The sequence below is a fragment of the Bactrocera dorsalis genome, chromosome 3 (genome assembly GCF_023373825.1).
Source record: "Bactrocera dorsalis isolate Fly_Bdor chromosome 3, ASM2337382v1, whole genome shotgun sequence".
Taxonomy (NCBI): domain Eukaryota; kingdom Metazoa; phylum Arthropoda; class Insecta; order Diptera; family Tephritidae; genus Bactrocera; species Bactrocera dorsalis.
The window spans coordinates 75001574-75028745 of NC_064305.1; the positions used below are offsets into that span (position 1 = coordinate 75001574).

Below are 27172 nucleotides of genomic sequence, written 5' to 3' on the forward strand. Positions count from 1 at the left end.
ACGTGTGTGCTTAGCAAGCGCAAAAGATAGAAGAAAGATATCTTCTGTATGCATTGCAGACAAAGCGGGCGCTGACACGAAGGACCGTGGAAACGTCAGTAATGAAGGAAATTCGTCAGGGCTGCATTTTGGTAATGTGGTTGCCACCACATATATGAAGGAAAATGAAACCACAAAGCAGATAGAACCACGAAACAAAGGCGTATCCAATAGAAGAACCAACTGGCGTAACTTGGCAAAAGGTAGAGACAATTGGTGAAGTTTTGTGTTCTCGGTACACAGACATTTACCCGATATCATTTCAAAACATAACGACAAACCCTAATCTATACTCTTCTGTATTGGCGTGGACACCGCTTACACGGTTAGGGCCGAGTTTACAACAGCGCACCAGTCGTTCTTCCTAAAACGCTTTTGACGCCAGTTGGAGATTCTCTAACGAAGTAGAGCTGCAGCGTTTTCATCCATTCGGACGACATAACCTAACCAGTGCAGCCGTTGTCTCTTACATCTCTGAACTACTACATAAATGTCAATATCGTCGTATATCTCATACAGCTTATCATTCTATCGAATGCGGTATTCGCCTTTGCCAAAGCGCAACGGACCATAAATCTTCCGCAGAACCTTTCTCTCGAAAACCCATAGCGTCGACTCATCAGGTGTTATCATCATCCATGCCTCTTCACCATATAGCAGGACGAGAATAATGAGTAACTTGTAGAGTTTGGTGTTCGTTCGTCGAGAGAGGGCTTTACTTCTCAATTCCCTACTCAATTCGAAGTAGCACCTGTTGGCAAGAGTTTTCTGCGTTTGATTTCGAGGCTAACGTTGTTGTCGATGTTAACGCTGGTTCCAAGATAGACGAAGTTATCTACGACTTCGAAGTTATGACTGTCAACAGTGTTCTGGGAGCCAAGTCGCGAGTGTGACGATTGTTTGTTTGATGAGACGAGATATTTCGTCTTACCCTCGTTCACTACCACACTACTTGTACACTCTTATAGAAAAAGGTACCTTCTCTATTTAGTTTTGCCGCAGGAATCATTTTCTCCACGAGTAGATTGAATATAGAGAGATTTATGATAGGAAACCTGAAACCTCGTTTGGTATCGAACGGCTCGGAGAGGTCAGTTCATTACTTAAGCTTTCTCTGCCATTCAACATGTTGTAGAAGTGTTCCCCTTCATGATTTCAGTATGATCTGGGCATCAGTTACTACATTTTTGGGTATAACATTAAATAATATCTGTTTTATTTATTCTTGAAAACCTCATGTAATAAAAAACACTATTTATAAAACACTAGTCTTTTATTGAGCACACCGATAACTCTATCGATTACTACAAATATTAGGTTTGTAATGAAATACGAATTAGCGCCTATTTTGCACTCCTCAGTGATTTTAAAAAATATATTTTTCGTTGAGCGAACCTTTGTTAGGCCCCACATACAATTCTTACGTATTAACTAATTATTGGTATGTTTTTGTCGCTGCGCTAATGACGAGTGCCCTGAGGCGTAAAATTGCGCTGGGCAGTGACTAAAATTAAATCACTTTCAGTCAAACTGTCAACAAACAGACAATGTACGATATATAGATAAATTATACTAACAAATATTTAAATTTATATGACGTTATGGAGGTCAAGTATACATATACACATCTATATATTGTACACATATATGTATTTGGCTAAGGGCATTTAAGGGCTCTAGTTTTTCGCCTACTGCTCGCACGCCCACTGCAGACATACGAGCTTTGGTCACTTTGTTAATGCTCATTGTTCAAATAATTGTGTAACTTTCGACTCAGTCAGTGACCGGCAGCTTAAGAGATAATTCCTACGCCTTTGGTTCTTCAAGCACAGTGTTAAACAAAAAATTCTAAAAAAATATTTTTATTGAAATTTTTTATTTTTGGAAACCTATTAGATAAGACTAAAGCATTATTAAACATCAGCATGTGTGCTCTTGAGCAACCGATGTTAGCAAACACACAAACATACCTGACTCACGCACACATCGACGTGTGTGTTCAGAGAGTTTGAGCTTAAATTCATGCAGATTAAACAAACGGCAGCCAAGAATTGTTGTTGTTGAAAAAAACGAAAACAAATTAACAAAGATTTGATTTTATTATTTACACAACGGATCACCCGCAACTTTATCAGCGCGCCAAAAACAACAACAAAATATATAGCATAGTTACACAGGGAGCACACGGCTCCACCTCTTTCGCTGGATCTCTATGCGCTTGTTCATGTTTGTGTGTGCTTAAAGCTGAGTTTTTTTGGTTTGTTGGTGCAAAATGTTAACTCTCAAAACACTGCGACATTGGTGGCAGCATCAGTTGAGTCGTGACGGCCTACGTGATTTTTTCGTTCATGCAAACTACGCGCATTTTCGGCGTTTTTTCCAAAATAAGGTAAACAGCCGGGTACAAATGTAAAATTATATAATCTATACGATATTGATACATTTATTGGGTCATATAAAATTTCGTGTTTGGATATCTGGTGTTTTTTGAAATGAATGGTGATAAACAGTTAGAGCGTCAATTAGGCGTTTTGTAAATAGTGTGAAATGAAAGTGAAAAATAACTTAAAAAAAAAAACAAAAAAAACCTGAAAGTTAAAGCAAAAATAACTAGTAAATAGTTCCCATAAGCTATAATACCCTTTACAGTTGCATTTCTTGTAGTTATCCATGTAAGGGCTTCATTTTGATCGGTCACTTCGTATGGCAGCTATATGCTATAGTAGTCCAATCTTAACAACTTCTTCAGAGATTTTAGCATTATTTTAGAAATTAATCTGTGCCGAATTTTGTGATGATATCTTGTCAAATAAAATAGTTATCCATACAAGGACTTGATTTTCATCGATCAGTTCGTATGGCAGCTATATGCTATAGTAGTCCAATCTTAACAACTTCTTCAGAGATTTTAGCATTATTTTAGAAATTAATCTGTGCCGAATTTTGTGATGATATCTCAGCAAATGAAAAAGCTTTCCATACAAGAACTTGATTTTGATCGATGAGTTCGTATGGCAGCTATATGCTATAGTAGTCCAATCTGAACAATTTCTTCAGAGATTTTAGCATTATTTTAGAAATTAATCTGTGCCGAATTTCGTGAAGGTATCTTGTCAAATAAAAGAGTTTTCCATACAAGGACTTGATTTTCATCGATCAGTTCGTATGACAGCTATATTCTATAGTAGTCTAATCTAAAAGATTTCTTCAGAGATTTTAGCATTATTTTAGAAATTAATCTGTGCCAAATTTTGTGGTGATATCTCAGCAAATGAAAAAGTTTTCCTTACAAGAACTTGATTTTCATCGATCAGTTCGTATGATAGCTATGGACTATAGTAGTCCGATATCGGCAATTGCGATTATTGAAGAAAAAGACGTTTCCGCGTATGGACAGTCTTGTCTTTCGATTGGCCAAACTTAACTCAGCTCGTCACGTTGTTCATTTATGTTTTTATACACAGCAGAATTTCCGTCTTTTGCTTTCGGGTGTTACAAACTTCATGCCAAACTTTAAACAGGCTATTAGCGTATGATTATAATAATTCAATTTTTTTTATGACGCACTATAAATTACTACACTATGTACATATATGTAACTGTAAATTGTTCGTAAACATAATTGATAGAAAACAACGATGTATGTGCTTAGGTATATAGTGTATTTATCATAAATATGTACGTCTGGCTTTATTACAAGAGGATTGCGGGGAATGCTGGCATATAGATTTTATGTCTGGGTGTAACATACGCATTGGACATTTTGGCACAGTCGTAAAATTAACATCCAATATCCAGAATATATATGTAATACACCTATGCCAACGATTTTTGCAGTCCTCGAAACACTTTTCATAAGCATTTTTTGGGATGGACTGAAAATGGGTTTCACGGAGCGGCAATTTCAATTTGAGCAACAAGAAAAAATCTGGTGAACTCGGTAGTTGATCGACGTTATTCCATGCTTTGGCTTTAAATTCGGTCACAATAATGGCTCGATGCGATGGTGCATTATCATCGGGTAAAATCCATGAATTGTTCTTCCACAATTCCGACCATTTTCAACGGCTGTTTTCAAATTGAACTTCTTATTAACCATCTCTCCCTCCGGAATACATTCACGTTGCACCGAACCATGAATATCGAATAAAACAATGGGCATCATCTTGAATTTTGGGCGGCTTTGCGTGTTTTTTTTGGTTTCGGCTCGCTTTTTCCCGTCATTCCGATGATTGTTGATTGTTTGCATGCCAAACTCATAAGCCCATGTCCCAGCGGCAGTTATACGAGTAATGAAGGCAGTCCATGAATGTGGGTTCGGAATGCGCAAGATCAAGCATATTCAAAGAGACCTTTTTACGTTACTCTTTTGGAAAAAAATTCAGCTTTATCGGAACGAGTCGAGCAAAAACACGTTTCATACCGAAAATATCCAACAAAATTCTTCGAACGGATTCGCGTGAGATGTCGAACTCGCTTGCCATTTTTCTAATACTTACTTGACTATTTTTTTTTCTTCATTTTTTTTTATATTTTCATCAGTTGAAGAGGTTGTAGATCGTTCAGAACGTAACTTGTCCTCATCGATTTTTCGACCGTCTTTGAAGGCTTTGTACCCCTCTAATGCTTGTGTTTTTGATAACACTGGATCATCGTGAGCCGTTTCCAACATTCCATGGTAACGGTAATTAAGAACAGTCCTACGAACTTTGCAAAATCCATTTTTTGAAATACCATTTATCCGAGGAATTTAATTTTCGGATGCCTTATTGTCACAATGTATTTTGGCCGACTTGGGATATCTTCCGCAGCCATGGAGCGGCTTGAGAAACTTGAGGCCACTATTACCAAGCGGGTCATAGATCGCCTCGAGATATAGAAACATCAAGCATATTTCGTTCAGTTATTTTTTTTATTTTTTTTAATAAATCGAAATATTGCCTGAAAGTTATGACTAGCTCACAGCATAATCGTTAGCTAAGGCTTACCTTCCTGACTGACTGTCAAGAGACTAGAAGTGATTGTTATTGTATTCGTTCAGGTCACTCATACGCTATGGTGTGTTACTTGCATATAGGAGTTGACAGAAAGGCTTTTATACGTCAAACTTTATGAGCGGAAGATGTAAAATGTTGTTGTTGCTTTGTAAAAAAAAATATATTTAGTTGACAAATGCAACGCTTTCGTTAATATACAGTTAACATAACAAAAAACTACGATATTTTCATACAGATTAGAAATAATAGGAATAAAAAATTGTAGTTTCTCGGCATCACATAGGGAGATTATGCTGGAGAGCCCTAAATAAAGCTTAAGTTTGATAATTTATTCTGTGAGTAAGAAAATAGAAATGGATCATCAAATTTCTTACTTTCATTCAAGTTTTATATTTTTATTTATATTTTTATTATTTTTATTGTCTTTAGTGTATGCAACTGCCTTAACCTCTCAATATTTTAAACCACCTCGCATACACTTTAACATACATATTTATATCCAAACTATAACGATGGCAATTAGTAACAACCTCAGAATGATTACTAAAAATAAGAACTAATCGTAAAATTCTATAAGTTACAACAACAAATACATATATGATATCGATGTTAACACCTAACAACAAGGCAGACGTCTAGTCAATATTGACTTGATTGATAAAAGCGATGCTAAGTATAGTATAGATTCTATATACCTTCATATACATAAATGTATATGTATATATGGTACATAATCAGAACGCCAAGCCACATAAAGGATATCAAGATTTGATTACAAGAAAAATAAAGAGAAAACACACGATAGCGCCTTTGATTAAGGTTATTAACATATCTACGCTTTATTGGATGTGGCCATAAATTGGAAATAAACATTTATAGACCAAACGATAAATGCGCGAAGTGCAAGGTGAAAATTTCGTATAGAGCACGGAAAAGGTAAAGAGATGGGTCTAAATAAATCCTTAAGTTTCGAAAAATATGTTATTAAATTTTACTCTACAAACGAAATTGTCTACAGCAATCATGCAATCTGCAGACAAATTATTCAGATCGGACCACTATATCATATTATATAACTGCCATACAAACTGAAATAGCGGAATCAAGTTTTTGTAAGGCACCTTTTGTTTTTGTGAAGGCTCCAATAACTTCTGTGTTACCGAAGTCAACGTTGTTTCTTCTTTTGAAAGGTATCGCTCAGAAATTTCGAAGTTCATGATATCAAAATTAAGCCGTGCGAGCTTGAAACTATTAGTTCAATAAGTTTTTTAAGAAAAATCTTTGCAAACTCTTCAATATTTTCATTGTTTTAACTTTAAATTTGTATACAAGAAACTGTTCAAAATATATTCAGTACCCAAACTTAGTCTGGCCCATAAAATTCTTTAAGAATTTTTATGTAACGAATCCGGAAAGGCACCATAAAGCTCACAAAGCGCCAAACTAAGCAACAGAAATATTATGCGATAGTTGTCACGTAGATCGAAGCATCTAGTAACATACTTTTTTTGTGCAAAAGTACCCAGCAATTTGGCTAGCGTGTGATAAATATAACACGCTTGCTTATCATTTTTATATCTAAAACTCCGTTAACCTTTTTGATTTTTTTTTTGCGAAATAAAATCACTAACCTTACATTCTAATGCGTAGGGAAGACTTGTTTAAATATCAGCCTGATTTCAGTCTGCACTTACATATCAAAAAATACTCTCTAACCATCGGGAACAAATCGTCATTAGTGAAAGTGAATAGCAAGATGTCAGAGGAAGAAGTGAAGAAAGTGAGTAAGGAAGCTTAAAAGGACAATATTTTTTTTTTTTAGTGATTTAACCCTTTCAGCCCCGAAGTTGCTTATAAGCAACTTCTATATATGTTTGACATCGTTTAAAAAGTTAAATACACAAAAACTTCTTTAAAATACACATCCTATAGATCAACTTCATGATCATGATTAACCCTTTTAGCCCCAAAGTTGCTTATAAGCAACTTCTATATATGTTTGACATCGTTTAAAAAAGTCCTTTGGGGCTGAAAGGGTTAATAAAACAAAGGATCAGTAAAAAGGAAAGAGTATTTGGGTTCGGTAGTTAGTAAAGAATAAATTGTTAACACTAAATGTTTCTACGATGTGACAATGAGCACTCTAAGGACGAGACAGAAATAATGAACTATTTTTGGTTCATTGTAGAACGAGACTAACAAAAATTACTGCCTAGTAATACACAACAATCGTCAGTGAGAAGACTGCAGGAAGTGTCGAGAACAGGGCACAATGGAAGCAATGGAATCTCTTTCGTGCACCGCATTGGCAAGACTGCGCTGTAAGCATCTGGGGTCCCCACGGTATGATACACTGGAGGAGGTATCGAGAGTGGGGCTGTAGAGTCTATTAAAACTCCAGTCAAGCCCAGATATCTTAAACGACAACTACTCCTATTGGTCTGAACATCTGAACACCATCTGGTGTCGCAAAGGACTAAACTGGTTTATGCGTATCTTCTTGGCCTACCAAATTACAGGCATAGAAACCGCTTACGAGGTTGTAGCCAAGTTAACAACAGCACGCCAGTCGTTTCTTCTTTACGCAAGGTGGCGCCAATTGGAGATTCCAAGCGAGGCCAGGTCCTTCTCCACTTGGTCCGGAGGTGGAGGTCTTTCTCTTCTTTGGCTTCCCCCGGCAGGTACTGCGTCGAATACTTTCAGCGCTGGAGTGTTTTCTTCCATTCGGACGACAGCGTAGCCGCTGTTTTTTAATTCGCTGAACTATGTCTATGTCATCGTGTATCTCATGCAGCTCATCTTTCCATCGAATGCGATATTCGCGTGGCCAACGCGCAAAGAATCATAAATCTTTTTCTCTTGAGAACTCGCAACAACGACTCATCAGATATTATCATTGTCCATGGCTCTGCACCATATAACAGGACGGGAATAATAAGTGACTTATAGAATTTTGTTTTTGTTCGTCGAGAGAGAACTTTCTCAATTGCCTACCCAGTCCGAAGAAGCACCTGTTCGCAAAAGTTATTATGAGTTGGATTTCTAGGCTGACATTGTTGGTGATGTTCCAAGACAGCCGAAATTACCTACGACTTCAAAGTTATGACTGTCATCAGTCACGTGGGGGTCAAGTCACGAGTCCGACGACTGTTTATTTGATGACAAGAGATATTTCGTCTTGCCCTCGATAGAACCTTAGGTATATGCGATATTTAGGAGAGTTATCCCACGGTAGCTGGAGCAGATTGTGGGGTCTCCCTTTTTGTGGATTGGGTAAAGCTACAATTCCAATCGTTGGGTATGCTTTCGTTCGACCATATTCTACAATCACTACTAAAAAATAAGGACCACAATCGGCATTCAATTCAATATATTTATAAAAATCCTATAAAATCCACGCTTTAAAGGTTTTTTTCTTCGAAGTAATGATATCTGGCGTTGAAAAAAGTTACGAAGAGAAAGCGGCCTTTTGAAGTCCTAAAATTCCATATATACTTGTATGTGATAGTTAGGTCTTTAATTACTACTTATATAAGAGCTACAGGGGAAAATTACTTAAATACTAATATTCATTTAGAACCAGGATTGACAGCCATTTTATTTTTTTAAATTTTTTCTTTAAAATATACTAATAAAAGTAATTTATACCTGTAACTTTCCCCAGGTTGCACCCGATGAAGAGAAGGAAATGACTTACCACAAAAAACCAACCTCGAAGGTGCCATGGTACTTAGCGCCAGCCTTTCTGATATTCTGGCTTGTGCTCATATTTGCTGTTGTTATACCAGTTTTCTTGTCGCTACCCACTGGACTTACCATTTCAAATGAAAAGTCCACTCCCAACAGCTTTATAGCGGAACGCGCTGAACGTATACTTATCAATTTCGACAGAATCGGACCGAAAGTGGTGGGAAGTCATGCAAATGAAAACCATACAGTAGAATTATTACTGGAACAATTGGAAGCTATAAGAGATGTTATGCACACCGATCTCTTCGAAATGGAAATAGATGTGCAAGTCGTTTCGGGTGCATATATACATTGGACTATGGTGAATATGTATCAGGGTGTACAAAATGTTGTTGTACGTTTCAGGACGAAAGCAAGCACGAGCGAATCGTATCTACTGATTAATAGTCATTTCGATTCGAAACCCGGCAGTCCAGGTAAGTGTATAAGAGAGCGCCAAAGAGAGTGAGGATTTGTTCGTAGGTTATAAAAAACCTTTTCTAATTGCATCAATATACTGACAGGTTCCGGTGATGATGGTGCTATGGTTGTCGTAATGCTCGAGACATTACGCGTAATCGCCACTACGCGTACACCTTTTCAGCATCCCATCATATTTCTATTTAATGGTGCCGAAGAGAATCCCCTGCAGGCTTCACATGGCTTCATAACGCAACACAAGTGGGCCAAGAATTGCAAGTAAGTTGAAGATTGAAGGATTACGAAATATTGCGAATTAATTTACAAAATTTACCAGGGCTGTTATTAATTTGGATTCGGCGGGTAGCGGCAATCGTGAGGTTCTCTTTCAAACCGGACCAAATCATCCGTGGTTAATGGACGTAAGTCACTATAAAAACTATTACGTTGATAATGATTTGTAGACGCTATAAAGCATAAAAAAACGAAAAAAATTATACACAGAACTAGCTCTAACCTTGAACTTATGACGCAAGTTTCTACCTTAAGATATGTATATTTTTGCCTAGTCTATGCTCGGCGCAACAGATCGATAAACAGTTTTATGATTTTATTTGAACTTCTTAACAAAAAATTATGTTATCTTCGAATTATATCCAACATCTGTCCAAGCCGATAAGACTGAGGCAGAGCACTTACCGCGGAAAATCTTATCTCAACACAAATAGTTCCACAAAAATACATCTGTTCCCGTACATACAGTATGAGTAAGCAACAACTGTTATATGAGTCGGCGAGTTTGCGTGGGGTTAGCACAGTTTTTATCTTATATCAGCACCGTAATTATTGCTGAGCATTGTTTGGACAATCAAGTACACGATTCGTATTCCCAAGAGCACCTAAGCGATTTTGTATTTTTAATGGCACACTTACTTCATAAATTAATTGAGCACTTTATGGTCTTCGCAAACGATAAAGAAGTACGCACCGCCTACAACTTTCGATAAAAGCCGGTATAAAACTGGTTATGATTAGATAAGCACACACTTATTTACATACATACATATTTAAGCCATGTAAACGTCAGTACCGTTAGATGTCCACTTGCTTAATTGCCCATATGATTTGTTGATACAAATACTTACTCTAATGCGCGTGTAATGTACCATATAACGGTTAACATATTTTTACCGGAATGTAATACCGGGTGTTCGCGTGTATGTAGATACGTATTACTTTCTACCATATATTCCATACCTCCAGTCAAAAGCTGAATGAGGAGAAATATTTCTAAAAGTAAACTTCAATATTATTATAATATGTAAGCTTTCCAAGAGCTTTTAAAGATATAAACCATACAACCATATACAAGGATGAGCTTCACACAATTAAATGAGGCTAAAGAATCGTGAGTGATAGTTAGTACAGGGTTTGTCCGGAAAGTAGTAGGGCTGAGTCGATTTAAAAAAATTATTGAACCAATCGTTACAATTCTTTAAAAATTTTCAAGACGGGCTCTTTCTGCGCCACTCACAGAAACACGTCGCGCGAGAATGTTTATCCTGACTCTCCAGGTGCCCGGAGATAACTGACCAGCCCGCGCACGCTCTGAAGTACAGTCGCGGCGAAGGAAAATCAGTCCTATTACTTTCCGGACAAATCCTGTACAACGCAAAAGCATGAACGAAGAGGTACTGATATGATAAAGCAGAGGGAAGTGATCTCTGAAAGCCTGTGGAGCTGTCCACTTAAGCGATGAGTACCGAAAGAAATGAAACCACGAAATGTATGAGCTCTGCGGTGACATGAATATAGTAAAGCACGTACTAATCCAACGAATGAGCTATGCCGTATGCATCCGTACACTCCTTCAATTCTAACCTATGGGTGGACAACGGGAGGATCAAATACATAGAGACCTCGCCAAATATAGACAATTGTAGTGCCAAAGTAGAAAAGGAAAAAGATAGTTAACATGACATTGAGTTCTAACAGGACTAAACTTCGAAAGTATGCTTATTATAGTAATAGTTACCTAAGAGCTTTTAAAAATTGAGTTGCCATATAAAAAGTTTTCCAAAGTTAGGCTTCAGAAGTATATTGAGCTGAAAGCTTACAAATAGTTTAGGCTTTTAAACACTTAAATACCATACAAAAGCTTTAAAGGAAAAGCAGAAAACTTACCAAAGTTTTCCACAGAAGAGCTTTACAATAGTGTTTGAACTTTGCATTGTGATCAGCTAAAAGCTAGCTAAATTCAAATAAGATAATTAATATGAAATTTGATTTAATATTAGAATTAATGGAAAATTTTAGTTTTTAAAGAACTTTGAACAATTTTAAATAATTGTAGACACATTATAAATAATTTACTCTTCCACAGATTTACCGTAAAGGTGTCAAGCGATCATATGCATCCACATTCGCCGAGGAAATATTCCAATCCGGTTTAATACCTTCGGACACGGATTTCAGAAACTTCCGCGATTTCGGTAAAGTACCAGGTAAGTGCAGCCAAGTATAATGAAAAAGCGTTGATGTAAATATTTTGGATTTTTTATACGAATTCAAACAGGACTCGACATGGCACACTCATATAACGGTTATGTGTATCATACGAAATTTGATGGCGTCAGCCTTGTACCACGTGGAACACTGCAGACTACGGGCAATAACATACTGGGCTTGGTGCGTACTTTCACCAATAGCTCAATATTAAAGGATCCATCTGTGAGTAAAGAGAAATAACAAAATCAACCAAAAAACATGTATATTATTATTTTATGTTTCTTACCACACTCAGCGTCACGCCGAGGGTCACATGGTTTTCTACGACTTTTTCGGATATTACGTTGTCTCCTATACTGAATCTACTGGAAAAACTCTAAATACCTGCGTCTCTGTGGGCGCTATACTACTCATAGGCATCTCCATGTATCTGATGGCAGCTGATTCTTTCGTTTCCATCTGCTATACTTTGCGTCTATTCTCACTCATATTCGTACTACATTTGATTGGTTGGATTTTGGCGATCGCATTGCCGCTTCTTATGGCAACGATCTTCGATAGCGCTGATCGTTCGATGACGTGGTTCACCAGCAAATGGCTTGTTTTTGGTCTATACATCTGTCCTACGCTCATGGGCTTGAGTGCGCCCACACTGCTATATTTGAGCATAAGTCGTAATGTGAGTGAAGAAATTATGTAATTAGTTCGACAATATATTTTCCTTCTTTCCTAAAGGATAAAGTATCACAACCGTACCGCCTGCAAATGGTCGATCATGCGCACACATTGATCTTGTCTATACTTTGTATTCTTCTAACTTATTCGAGCATACGCAGTTCGTACTTCCTAATGATTCCACTACTTTTCCATGCCTTATCCTTGGTCATAAACATGGTGACAACGTTGCATAAACGAGGTAACTCGGTTGATTAACAATTTCCATGTACATTTTACATATTCCTTCTCGTATATATCTCGCACACAGCTTACTACTGGTCAATCTTCGTCATATTATGCCAAATTATACCCTTCCTCTACTTCACCTATCTGTTTCATGCACAGTTGATCTCTACAATGCCAATGATGGGTCGATTTGGTAGCTCAAGTAATCCGGATTTATATATTGCTATCCTTACTATTTTGGGTACTATGTTATCTATGGGCTATTTGGTGAGTTTCTACAGCTTTTATTCTCCTTTATTCTATATTTTTATTAAGTTTTTCTATTTAATGTATTTCAGATTTTACTACTCAATATTTTCAATCGTCCGAAGTTGGTTTTCCTTATTCTGCCGGCTGTTACACTTGTTATTGCCTTGATTGCAATGACAAAGATCGGATTCCCCTATCGACCAGCAACCAACGTGCAGCGAGTCAACTTACAAGTAAGTTCACATAAGCACATATAGCCACTCCCGATAAATAATTGATTTTATTTTTAATTCAGGAAGTGCGACGTGTGTTCTATGAATACGATGGCACGGTTAGTCGCAACGAGTCTGGTTATCTGTTTGATTTCCAAGATAGACGGAAACAACTCCCTTTTGCACGTAAGTAGATATATAAAAGTTCAATTATACCCTTTTTAACATCTAGAACGAAACTTTGGAGACCGAGGTGGAGGCCAGGCCGATCCCTGTGATCCCCGAATAAGGGATCCCAATTTGGGGACTCGGCAATTGGTAAACCAATACAAGCGGACGAAATGGATAGAGCACTTGAAGTCCTGTAATCTCTCCATCGGTGTGAGCAAGCTTTGAACTACTGTCAAGGCTTTGTCTAATCCGAAGAGACATGACGACCGAGTTGAAATTCAATTTAATGGCCATAACTCATCGGCTCCCGAGAACTGCGCGAGCAATTTTAGCCGGCAATTTATACTGCACCCTTTGATAGACAACACTGAACGATGTGTTACTCGACGACTGCGTAAAATGCCAAAAGATTGCGTGGTGCGCACTTTCACTGATGAGAAGGTTCAGAGTATCATCAATCTAGGCTTGACGGGAGTAAGTTACCTCGCCATGGTCCTCAACTTGTCGCTGACCACTCTTCAAATAACCGATGCGTGGAAAGTCGGAAGAGTGGTCCCTCTATTGAAAACTGAGGAACAAAGGGCAGTCCTATCTTCCGAAAACTCTCCTCTTCCAAATAGTGAAGACACTTGAGGTCGTCTTGCTACTCCCGACCTTCACTCACCGCCAGAGCCTAGCAAACCACCAGCATAGCCTTAACCAGACCCCACCCTGTGGGAGAACGATCCTCGTAGCGTTGGACTTGTCAAAAGCCTTTGACATAGCCAGTCACACAACGCTGCTGCAGGAAATCGAAAAAACTGCGCTCCCTCCAGGACTGAAGAGGTAGACCATGAACAACCTGAGCAGTTGTCAATCATCCGTATTACTTCGAGGTAAAAACTCAAAACTGAGAATAATTGAACAAGGGGTTCCGCTGGGTGGTGGCCTCTTCCCGCTAGAGTACAGACTTGACCTTAATATTGCAGTCGATGGCATTTTAGGTGTGACTTTTGACAGCACAGAGCCGCAACAAAATCCTCAAGTCGAAAGCCGGCAGCACATTTGGAACAGATAAAGAAACGTTGTTGGCAACATATAAGGCAATCGACAGTGAAACGTAGACGAATAAGCTACATACATGTCAGAATACTGTACTCCGGACTAGGACAGGCTGCCTCATGATGCCTCCTATCGAACACCTTCATATTGAGACGCATATGATCCCAGTTAAGGAGCGTTATGAACACCTCTTCAAGCAGTTCCTGCGTAGAAATCCTCCTTGCAGTCATCTGTTTGATGCGAAACCGCCTCCTAGGAATAGACGTCATTCCTCAACTACGCCGACGACGTCAGACAACATGACACTCTTTGCATGCTGCACCAACTCCACTCATCTGACACCCCTCTCACTGTTGCATACAAGCTAACCGATCAAAATCAAGTTCTTGTTTGGAATCTTTTGTATTTGTGAAGGGTATTATCGGCTTCGATGCAGCCAAAGTTAAAGATTTTTCCCGTTTTTAAATATTTATTATTTTATATTAATTTAATACTACATTCCAAATATATAATATGTATTTCTTTATACTCTTACTCAGCATACGTTGATCTGGAAGATCTTTATAACATTAGCGACGAATGTGATAAATACATGATGTGTGGCATGCCCATATTCAACCATCGCACAACGAAATCGCGTCGACAAGCCAGTTTTCTACCACGTGAAGTGCCCCTTCAATTGCCCGGAGTTCCCCAACTGACACTTCTTAGAAAAAGTATCAACACTACTACAGAGACTATACGTTTCGAGTTCGAACTTGAAGGACCCTCGCATATGAGCATTTTTTTGCAACCGCTTGAGAAGGTGACAGTGAGTGATTGGTCCTTCTTGGCCGCCATGCTGCTACGCGAGCCACCTTTCCACGTGTACTTCTCATATGGCAAAATTAGTACACCACTCACATTTTACATTGATTTGAAGGTAAGGGAATTTTATTTTATTAAACGTATAAAGATTAAAAACATTTGCCATATTGCAGAAGGAGAATAGTGAATTTGACGAACCCTTAATGCAGTTAGGCATTTCTGGACATTATATTAGCTTTGAGCACGAACGCGATGCAGAAACAAAGAAGTTCCTTGCGACATTCCCACCTTATTCATACATTATGGAATGGCCGAGTTCCTATGAACGTTATATATTTTAAGTAAAAGTTAATAATAATAATAAAGACTTCAAAGAAAATGTTTAAGCATCCAAATTTTTAAGAATCGTCTCTCCACATTCTTCATGTACACTCTCAGCTATAGCTGCTACATTTTCTGCTGGACGGGGTCAATTCGGTCGAATATTATTCAGTACTGAATGCTGGATCTCAAGATACGTGATATAGTCAAAAAAGGCTATTGAAAACAATACCGCTGCTTATATCATTTGTTATTTTCTTAACAGATAATATTTTTGTAGTCAGTCTTCACTAACATCTCTTGCCCTGATGATAGAAAAGAAAATTAAAAACTATCTAAAACCTTCTATAGTATTCCAACTGGTAGTGAGTACTTTTTAACCGGTTTATATACATACATATGTACATCGCTTATAAGGTTCTATCCAGCGTATTGTGCAAAAGATTAAAGCCCTTCGTCAACAAACCGATTGGACCTTATCAGTGTGACTTTGAGTCTAGAAAACCAACACCTGACAAGCTTTTCAACATACACCAAATCTTGAAAAAATTCGTGAAAAGAAAATCGACACGCACCACCTCTTCGTCGATATCAAAACTGCTTTTGACAGCGCGAAAAAGAGCTGCCTTTATGCCGCTACGTCTGAATTTGGTATCCCCGCAAAACTAATACGACTGTGTATGTAGACTGACGTTGAGCAATATTTAAAGCTCCGTCAGGATCGGGAGGGATCTCTCTGAGCCGTTCGATACAAAACGAGGTTTCAGACAACCCGACTTTCTTTCGTGCGACTTCTTCAAAGAAGAAGAAGAGATATACTCGTAGTACACTAAAATTTCTTAATCACTTAAAATTTTTTCTCATATAACACCATTCTAAGGCATGAACTCCAAGAATATACTTCCTGTGGAAACTATAATTCTAATTACCTAGACTTTGAAAACAATTATTTACCTTATCTCAATAAAATATAAAATTTGAAAAAAATACAATTACAATAAGCTGTTTTACACTTTCATTGTTTTATTACGAGTATAATTTAACATACATATTTATATCCAAACTATAACGATGGTAAAGTAGTTTGGTAAATTACTATTGGCCTCATCGGCACAATAAACATCAAAAATTATATCTAATGATAATAATAATAATAACCTATAAAATACAACAACAAATGCATATTTCATACCAATCGCAACTCCCAACAACAAGGCAGACGTCTAGTCCTGCTTCTACATATTTACATATAAGGTACATAATCAGAAGGCCAAGCAACGCAAAGGATATCAAGATTTGATTGCAAGAAAAATAAAATGACAATTTTTCTAACAAATTAAGCACAAGATATCGCCCTTTGATAAAGGTTATTAACATTTTTACTCATTATCGGATGTGGCCATAAATTGGAAATAAACATTTATAGACCAAACGATAAATACGCGAAGTGCAAGGTGAAAATTTAGTATAGAGAAAGGAAAAGGCAAAAAGATGGGTCTAAATAAATCATTAAGATTCGGAAAATATTATATTAACTTTTACTTTATAAATAATGATTTTTGGTAATATATATTTTTATACAATGCAGAGGACTATTAAGTTTGCCACGAAGTTGCAACACCCAGAAGAAAACGTCAGTGATCTTGTATTATACTATATATAAATGATAAATCGATTTCCCCTAAAACGTCTGACCGAATAAATGCAAAATAGTCGCTCAATTTCTGAGATATCGATCAAATCAAGAACTTGTATGGAAAGCTTTTTGATTTGACGAGATATCTTCACGAAATTTGGTACGGATTATTGTCTACGGCAATAATGCAATCCCCGAACAAATTATTCAGATCGGATCACTATATCATATAACTGCTATTACAAACTGAAAGAGCAGATTCAAGTTTTTGTAAGGCACCTTTTGTATTTATCAATGCTGTTGCAGATTCGATGTTACGGAAGTTAACGTTGTTTCCTCTTTTATAAGCTATTTTCCAGAAATTTCGAAGTTTTTTTAAGAAAAATCTTTGGATATTTCTATGTTAGCTATACCAAAAAATATATTCAATACCCAAACTTAGGCTGACCCATAAAATTTTTTGACAATTTTTATGTACGTTTATCCGAAATTCGATAAACGAATCCGGAAAGGCACCAAAAACTCACAAAGCACTAAGCTAAGCAACAGAAATATTATTATTGGATAGTTTCACGTAGATCGAAGCATATACTATATATAGTAATATGTAAGTATATGTTGTGCAAAGTATCCAGCAATTTGGCTAGTGTATGATAAATATAACACGCTTGCTTATCATTTTTATATCTAAAACTCCGTTAACCTTTTTGATTTTTTTTTTCTTTAGCAAAACAAAATCACCAGCCTTGCATTCTAATGCGTAGCAAAGATTTGTTTAAATATCAGCCTGATTTCAGTCTGCACTTACATATCAAAAAATACTCTCTAACCATCGGGAACAAATCGACATTAGGAAAAGTGAATAGCAAAATGTCAGAGGAAGAAGTGAAAAAAGTGAGTAAAGAAGCTTAAAAGAACATTTTTTTTGATCAAAGTGCTTTAAGAAAACAAAAGATCGTTAAAGGGGAAGGAGTAATTCGGGTGATCCAAGTAGAGGTACTTTTCTCAATAGCCTGTTTTTGATAGATCCCAGGTGAGTAGTGTCCAGCTGTCAAGTAATTTTTTGTTTAGTTTTGTTTGGCATTTCATCATGGAAAGACTTACGCCTTAACAATATTTACCAACCGTTGAACTTTATTATGAAAATTCACGTTCTGTAAAAGATGTGCACCGCGGAAAGTCTTCGCAGCAACTCGGAGTGATGTATGAAATGACCAATCGAATTTTACGTCGAGATCTTAAATTGAAAGTGCACAAACTACAGCTTTACAAGAACTGAAGCCGCTCGACCTACCCAAGCGACATTGCTTTGCTTTATGGGCTCTTGAAAAGTTCCAAGAAGATCCGATATATTTAAGCTAAATATTGTTCAGTGATGAAGTCCATTTTTGACTCAATGGGAATATGAAGAACCAAAATTTCCTCAGTTGGAATGAGGAGCAATCTGAAGGGATTCAAGAGCTGCCATTTCTTTCAGAAATGAATCGACGGAATCATCGTGTTTAAAATTGAAGCTCGTGATCTCGGCGTTATTTGGTTTCAAGAGGACATTCTACTGCTCACACATCGTATTAATCGATAAATTTATTGAGAGCACACTTCAGTGAACAGATAATTTGACGTTTTAAGGCGGACACCAAGATCGTGTGATATCATACCGTTAGACTTTTTCCTGAAGAGATTTGCAAAGTCTAAAGTCTCTGCAGACAATCCCGGTGCAATTCAGGCCTTGAAACGCAACATCACGTGTGTCATTCACCAGTTAGTAGTCGAAGTGCTCGAACGAGTCATCGACAATTGAACTCAACAGTTGGACCATCTGAGACTTAGCCGCCGCTATCATTTGAAAGAGATAATCTTAAAAAAATAAATGGCAAAGAATGTTCTTTCGAATGATAATAAAAATTCCCCCATTACATTTGAAGTTTCTGTGTTTTTTTTTCGAAATTTGGTGATATTTTGAGTTATCGGCTCAGACCAATCCGCAATTCTAGTATCAAAAGAGGGTCGATATGAAAATGAGTTCTACCATGACTGAACTTGGAATTTGAAGTTTTGATTTTTTAATTTTTTTCTGTAAAAAAGGAGGAACCTAAATTGTAGATTTTTCCTTTAAAATATGCTAACAATTTACTATAAATTATACACATCCTTTAATTTTGACCAGGTCGCGCCAGATGAAGAGAAGGAAATGACTTATCACAAAAAACCAACCTCGAAGGTGCCATGGTACTTAGCGCCAGCCTTTCTGATTTTCTGGCTTGTGCTCATATTTGCTGTTGTTATACCAGCTTTCTTCTCGCTACCCACTGGACTTACCATTTCAAATGAAAGTTCCCACCCCAACAGCTTTATAGCGGAACGTGCTGAACGTATACTTATCAATTTCGATAGAATCGGACCGAAAGTGGTGGGAAGTCATGCAAATGAAAACCATACAGTAGAATTGTTACTGGAACAATTGGAAGCTATAAGAGATGTTATGCTCACCGATCTCTTCGAAATGGAAATAGATGTGCAAGTCGTTTCGGGTGCATATATACACTGGACTATGGTGAATATGTATCAGGGTGTACAAAATGTTGTTGTACGTTTCAGGACGAAAGCAAGCACAAGCGAATCATATCTACTGATTAATAGTCATTTCGATTCGAAACCTGGCAGTCCAGGTAAGTGTATAAGAGAGCGCCAAAGAGAGTGAGGATTTGTTTGTAGGTTATAAAAAACCTTTTCTAATTGGAAAATTACTGACAGGTTCCGGTGATGATGGTGCTATGGTTGTCGTAATGCTCGAGACATTACGCGTAATCGCCACCACGCGTACACCTTTTCGGCATCCCATCATATTTCTATTTAATGGTGCCGAAGAGAATCCTCTGCAGGCTTCACATGGGTTCATAACGCAACACAAGTGGGCCAAGAATTGCAAGTGAGTTTAAGATTGAAGGATTACGAAAGATTGCGTTATTAATTTACGAAAATTCACAGGGCTCTTATTAATTTGGATTCGGCGGGTAGTGGCAATCGTGAGCTTCTCTTTCAAACCGGACCAAATCATCCATGGTTAATGGACGTAAGTCACTATAAAAACTATTACGTTGATAACGATTTGTAGACGCTATAAAGCATCGAAAAAAAAAACGAAAAGAAAATTATACACAGAACTAGCTCTAACCTTGAACTATGACGCAAATCTCAAAGTTTCTTCCTTAAGATAACTATATATTTGCCTAGTCGGTTCTTAGCAATAGATCGATAAACAGTTTTATGATTTTATTTGAACTTCTTAACAAAAAATTCTGTTATCTTCGAATTATATCCAACATCTGTCCAAGCCGATAAGACTGAGGCAGAGCACTTACCGCGGAAAATCTTATCTCAACACAAATAGTTCCGCAAAAACCCTTCTGTTCGCACACATACAGTTATGAGTAAGCAGCAACTGTTATATGAGTCGGCGAGTTTGCGTGGGGTTAGCACAGTTTTTATCTTATATCAGCAACGTAATTATTGCTGAGCATTGTTTGGACAATCAAGTACACGATTCGTATTCCCAAGAGCACCTAAGCGATTTTGTATTTTTAATGGCACACTTACTTCATAAATTAATTGAGCACTTTATGGTCTTCGCAAACGATAAAGAAGTGCGCACCGCCAACAACTTTCGATAAAAGCCGGTATAAAACTGGTTATGATTAGATAAGCACACTCCTTCTTACATACATTCATACATACATGTCTAAATGATCAGTACCGCTAGATGTCCACTTGCTTAATTGCCCATATGATTTGTTGATACAAATACTTACTCTAATGCGCGTGTAATGTACCATAAACCGATTAACAGCTTTTTATCGAACTGTAAGACCTGTCGTTTTTTTTTTCATTGGCGACGTTTTTAACATAGCTCGCCTTCGCACTTTAGCTCGCCTTCAAACGGATGTTCTTTGGCAACCAAGAGGATACTTGGTCTTAGATCGGAAGTGTAATAGAATCGTTTCTGGTCACTCCCAAGTGAATTGCACTCAGAGAACTTTCCTCACTTGCCTTCTACACAAGGCTGATATTGCTATTATTGACCCCGACAACCGCGCCGTTAGTTCTGCTTTCTCCAAAACGGATAAGAAAGCGAAGCAAATGGGTCTCCTGTCTTCAAACAAACAGTCGTCGCACTCGCGACTTGGCTCCCACGGCACTGTTGACAGTCATAACTTCGAAGTCGTAGATGAATTCGCCTAACTTGGAACCAGTGTTAACAACAACGTCAGCTTTGAAATCCAAAACAGAATAACTCTTTCCAACAGGTACTACTTTGGACTGAGCACTCAATTGGTAAGTAAAGTCCTAAGTAGTCAATTGAAAAGTAAAGTCGTCTCTCGACGAACAAAGACCAAACTCTACAAGTCACTCACAAAACCCGTCATGCTATATGATGCAGAAGCATAGACGATAACAACATCTTATGAGACAGCGTTACGAGTTCTCGAGAGAAAAGTTTGCGGAAGATTTATGTTCCTTTGTGCATTGGCAGCGGCGAATATCGCATTCGATGCGCTGTACGGGATATCCGACGATATTGGCATAGTTCACCGATTAAATAACAGCGCCTGCGCTGGCTAGATCATGTCGTACGTATGGACGAAAACACTCCAGCTCTGAAACCACCAACAATCTATGTATGTAGATCAAGCGCTGAATAACTCTTGCCAACAGGTGCTACTTTCGAATCGGTAGGACAGCAGCAGTTTCTTCCCGCGACGAACAAAACTTACACTCTATGAGCCACTTAATTCTTAAAAACTTACACTCTATAGGTCACGTATCATTCCCGCCTACTATACAACGCAAAAACATGGACGATGCGGAACCGAGATTATAAATCAGAGGATCTATGAAAGTCTTTAGAGCTGTCTGCGTGAGCTACAATTACCGAAGGAAATGAAACCAAGAAATATATAAGCTCTATGGCAACATGAATATAGTAAAGCACGTACTAATCCAACGAATGAGCTATGTAAATAGATTATGTCGTGCGCATCCGTATGCTCTTTCAATTCCATAACAATGGTTGGACAATGAGACGACCAAATACATAGGAACCATTCTTGCAACACCTGGCAAAAGATAGACTGAAATGATAGATAGAAATTGTTTGTGTTTCCGCTCAGACCGACCCACAAGTAGTGCCAAAGAAGAATTAAGTTCTACTTCATGGATATTCCATATTATAATGTTTGTTACCTAAGAGCTTTTAAAATTGGAATACCATATTAAAAGCTTTCCAAGGTTAGGCTTCAGAAGTGTATTAAGCGGAAAGCTTACCAAAGAAGTCTGAGCTTTTAAAGACTTAAATATCATATGAAGGCTTTCTAAGGAAGGGCAGAAAGCTTACCAAAGGAGCCTTAGCTTTCAAAAACCTAAATACCACTTTTATATGGGCCAAGGAAGAGCTTTACAAATGTGTTTGAACTTTGCAAGGGTGGTCAGCTAAAATCTAACTAAAATCAAATAATTAATATGAAATTTGATTTTATATTAGAATTAATGGAAAATTTAGTTTTTAAAGAACTTTGAACAATTTTAAATAATTGTAGACACATTATAAATAATTTACTCTTCGACAGATTTACCGAAAAAGTGTTAAGCGCTCATTCGCGTCCACATTCGCCGAGGAAATATTCCAATCCGGTTTAATACCTTCGGACACGGATTTCAGAAACTTTCGCGATTTCGGTAAAGTGCCAGGTAAGTGCAGTCAAGTATAAAGAAAAGCAATGAGGGATCTTTTTATACGAATTCAAACAGGACTCGACATGGCACACTCATATAACGGTTATGTGTATCATACGAAATTTGATGGCGTCAGCGTTATACCACGTGGAACACTGCAGACTACAGGCAATAACATACTGGGCTTGGTGCGTACTTTCACCAATAGCTCAATATTAAAGGATCCATCTGTAAGTAAAGAGAACTAATAAAATCAGCCCAAAAAACATGTATGTATATTATTATTTTATGTTTCTTTCCACACTCAGCGTCACGCCGAAGGTCACATGGTTTTCTACGACTTTTTCGGATATTACGTTGTCTCCTATACTGAATCTACTGGAAAAACTCTGAATACCTGCGTCTGTGTGGGCGCTATACTACTCATAGGCATCTCCATGTATCTGATGGCTGCTGATTCTTTCGTTTCCATCGGGTACACTTTGCGTCTATTCTCACTCATATTCGTACTACATTTGATTGGTTGGATTTTGGCCATCGCACTGCCGTTTCTTATGGCGACGATCTTCGATAGCGCTGATCGTTCGATGACATGGTTCACCAGCAAATGGCTTGTTTTTGGTCTCTACATCTGTCCTACGCTCATGGGCTTGAGTGCGCCCACACTGCTATATTTGAGCATAAGTCGTAATGTGAGTGAAGATATTATGTAATTAGTTCAACAATATATTTTCCTTCTTTCCTAAAGGATAAAGTATCACAACCGTATCGCCTGCAAATGGTCGATCATGCGCACACATTGATCTTGTCTATACTTTGTATTCTTCTAACTTATTCGAGCATACGCAGTTCGTACTTCCTAATGATTCCACTACTTTTCCATGCCTTATCCTTGGTGATAAACATGGTGACAACGTTGCATAAACGAGGTAACTCGGTTGATTAACAATTTCTAAGTAGACTTTACACATTCCTCCTCGTATATATCTCTCACACAGCCTATTACTGGTCAATCTTCGGCATATTATGCCAAATTATACCCTTCCTCTACTTCACCTATCTATTTCATGCACTGACGTGCTCTGTTTTGCCAATGATGGGTCGATTTGGTGGCGCAAGTAACCCGGATTTATATATTGCTATCCTTACTGTTTTGGGTACTATGTTATCTATGGGCTATTTGGTGAGTTTCTACAGCTTTTATTCTCCTTTATTCTATATTTTTATTAAGTTTTTCTTTTTAATGTATTTCAGATTCTGCTACTCAATATTTTCAATCGTCCGAAGTTGGTTTTCCTTATTCTGCCGGCTGTTACACTTGTTATTGCCCTGATTGCAATGACAAAGATCGGATTCCCCTATCGGCCAGCAACCAACGTGCAGCGAGTCAACTTACAAGTAAGTTTACATAAGCACATATAGCCACTCCCAATAAATATTTTATTTTATTTTTAACTCAGGAAGTCCGACGTGTGTTCTATGAATACGATGGCACGGTTAGTCGCAACGAGTCTGGTTATCTGTTTGATTTCCAAGACAGACGGAAAGAACTTCCCTTCGCACGTAAGTAGATACATATGTATATAAAAGTTCAATTATACTCTTTGTAACACCCAGAAAAAAATGTTGGAGACCCTTCTTCTTCTTTATTGACGTAGGCACCGCTTACGCGGTTATAACCGAGTTTATTACAACGCACCAGTCTTCTCTTCTTTTCGCAATTTGGCGTCAATTCGAGATATCAAGTGCACCCAGGTCCTTCACCACCTTATCTCTCCACCAGTCTTCTTTCCCCAGCGCCTACTGCGTCGAATCCTTTCATAGCTGGAGCGTTTTCATCCATTCGGCCGACATGACCTAGTGACTTATAGAGTTTGGTATTTGTTCGCCGAGAGAGAACTTTACTTCTCAATTGCCTATTCAGTCCGAAGTAGTACCTGTTGGCAAGAGTTATTCTGTGTTGGATTTTGAGCCTGAGACCCTATGTATACAAAAAATATATGTATATACATAACTGATTAGCGGGGCGAGCTGAGTCGATTTAGCCATGCCGGTTTGTCTTTCCGTCTGTACAGACACGAACCATCCCCTAAATTTATAAGATATCAATCTGAAATATTGCACATGCTTTTTTCTCTCAAAAACGTTGCCATACAAACTAACCAATCAAAATCAAGTTCATGTTTGGAATCTTTTGTATTTGTGAAGGGTATTATCGGCTTCGGTGCAGCCAAAGTTAAACATTTTCCTCATTTTTTAATATTTATTATTCTATGTACATATATTAATTGAATAGTACTTTCCAAATACGTAATATGTATTTCTTTATACTCTTACTCAGCATACGTTGATCTGGAAGATCTGTATAACATTAGCGATGATTGTGATAAATACATGATGTGTGGCATGCCCATTTTCAACCATCGCACAACGAAATCGCGTCGACAAGCCAGTTTTCTACCACGTGAAGTGCCCCTTCAATTGCCCGGAGTTCCCCAACTGACACTTCTTAGAAAAAGTATCAACACTACTACAGAGACTATACGTTTCGAATTTGAACTTGAAGGACCCTCGCATATGAGCATTTTTGTGCAACCCCTTGAAAAGGTGACGGTGAGTGGGTGGTCCTTCTTGCCCGACATGCTGCTACGCGAGCCACCTTTCCACGTGTACTTCTCATATGGCAAAATTAGTACACCACTCACATTTTACATTGATTTAAAGGAAAGCGCATTTTATTTTATTAAAAATATAAACATTAATAACATTTTTCATATTACAGAAGGAGAATAGTGAATTTGAGGAACCGCTAATGCAGTTAGGCATTTCCGGACATTATATTAGCTTTGAGCACGAACGCGATGCAGAAACAAAGAAGTTCCTTGCGACATTCCCACCTTATTCATATATTATGGAATGGCCGAGTTCTTATGAACGTTATATATTTTAAGTAAAGTGTTACATATATATATATATATATGTATATATATTTTTTTTTGGTATACATATAGATGATATTAATAAAAAAAGAGTTAATAAGAAAATGAACATCAAATCACATTTAAGCATTGCCGCCCATAATTTTTTGTACCGCACGATCGAATTTTCTGTGAAAGGAATCATATTAGTAAAATAAATAAATATTTCAAATCGTAAATTTTACGCGTTATAAACACTTACTTAGAAGCGAGGGGCTCGCCCGGTGCATAAAATGGATTACAGACAGCATCCGTGTAAAGCATATGTAAATTTCGAAACATCTATTGGACCAAAGTATTGTAGTAAATATTACGAGCAAAAATTTAATTGATTTTTTTTCAACTTTTATCTGTATAAATACTCACCGCTCTCACTTCATTCTCACGCAGTGCTATATTTCCTGAATCCACAACTATGACAAACTTAATTTTGGTGTTAGTCACGAAGCCATAACTGAATACGAAAAACAAAGGAATTAGATCAACAAATTTTGTATATACATATTTAAATATATTTAAAATAATCGCATACATCTTATGTGTTTCAGTCGAGTACAGCATACCCAAGTAGAGTTCTTTGGATTCTGGCGTAGCTTTACTGATAGGCTGACATTTTTCCTCAACGACATCGAGTGCAGCATGGACCCGATACTGAAGTTCCAGTTCCTTATCCATATCAGCTGTAGTTAGATATAAAGGGGCATTCTGAAAGTAAAGATATTTTCTTTAAATTATACGTACAACCTGGCACTCGAGATATTTCAAGGCTCACATATTTGTGTTTACCTTTCCAAACAACTTGGTTTGGGATCGCTTTGTTTTACAATTAGGCTTTTATAGCTTACAACTAAAGACAATATGCTTAAAAATATCTAAATTTAAAAAGAAAACGTAGAAAATCATTTCCCGCTTTTTTTAATTAAGTTTCCGGAATTTTTCAAGATAGTTTTCTCTCTTTTTGTGGTTAATGTGTATTATTTCATCTGGCAATTTTTCGAGTCTCGTCATTCACTTTTGTTTACTACCGCAGCAAATGTGAAAAAACTTCTCTTCTATATGCCATAAAGCATAAATGTAAGTTTAGGGTTTTAATTACACCTTACCAAATTGCTTAGTTTTTTTTTTATCACAAATGCACTTTTTTGTATAAATAAAACTTACATCTTTCCCAATTATTGAAATGCACACAGCCATAGTAAATTTAACAAATCAAATTTATCATTCTTGAATTAACACAACTACTGCACGGAGCTTGATGACAATTTATAATGTCGTGCTGCCAGATAAGCACATTCATACCAAGTATTTAAAAATTGTGATTTTTATTAATAATATTTTATTAGATAAGTTAAGTCAATTGGAAAAAATACAAATTTATTCTAATTCCCTAATTGGAAAAGATGTAAATTAAGAAACATGTCTTTTGTTTGC

The 27172-nt window shown here is 37.3% G+C and overlaps 2 protein-coding genes across 8 annotated transcripts; one reads left to right on the forward strand and one right to left on the reverse strand.

Annotated features, from left to right (window-relative positions):
* The first annotated feature begins 1836 nt into the window (after positions 1-1836).
* LOC105232461 (endoplasmic reticulum metallopeptidase 1) lies at positions 1837-25725 on the forward strand. 4 transcript variants are annotated; one of them, XM_049454011.1, is made up of 14 exons: positions 6671-6816; positions 8701-9202; positions 9290-9464; positions 9523-9607; positions 11569-11689; positions 11761-11915; positions 11989-12372; positions 12429-12609; positions 12679-12863; positions 12935-13078; positions 13141-13243; positions 14809-15191; positions 15250-15289; positions 25586-25725. In XM_049454011.1, the coding sequence occupies exons 1-14, from the start codon at positions 6679-6681 to the stop codon at positions 25711-25713; spliced, it is 2724 nt and encodes a 907-aa protein (XP_049309968.1). In that variant the 5' UTR covers positions 6671-6678; the 3' UTR covers positions 25714-25725. The 4 variants fall into 4 exon arrangements, with proteins under 4 accessions (XP_049309969.1, XP_049309968.1, XP_049309967.1 ...); XM_049454012.1 differs by lacking the exons at positions 6671-6816; positions 25586-25725 and adding an exon at positions 1837-2428 and having other exon boundaries at positions 15250-15471; XM_049454010.1 differs by lacking the exon at positions 15250-15289 and having other exon boundaries at positions 25546-25725.
* LOC105227520 (trafficking protein particle complex subunit 2-like protein) lies at positions 15181-27063 on the reverse strand. Of its 4 annotated transcripts, none has more exons than XR_007422444.1 (6): positions 26903-27063; positions 26274-26446; positions 26108-26195; positions 25944-26023; positions 25661-25870; positions 15181-15364 (listed from the first exon to the last, which is right to left on the reverse strand). XR_007422444.1 is itself a non-coding variant. In XM_011206884.4 (5 exons), the coding sequence occupies exons 1-5, from the start codon at positions 26933-26935 to the stop codon at positions 25825-25827; spliced, it is 420 nt and encodes a 139-aa protein (XP_011205186.1). In that variant the 5' UTR covers positions 26936-27063; the 3' UTR covers positions 25470-25824. The 4 variants fall into 4 exon arrangements, 2 of the variants coding, with proteins under 2 accessions (XP_011205186.1, XP_011205193.1); XR_007422445.1 differs by lacking the exon at positions 15181-15364 and having other exon boundaries at positions 25470-25725; positions 25756-25870; XM_011206884.4 differs by lacking the exon at positions 15181-15364 and having other exon boundaries at positions 25470-25870.
* Positions 27064-27172: the final 109 nt, after the last annotated feature.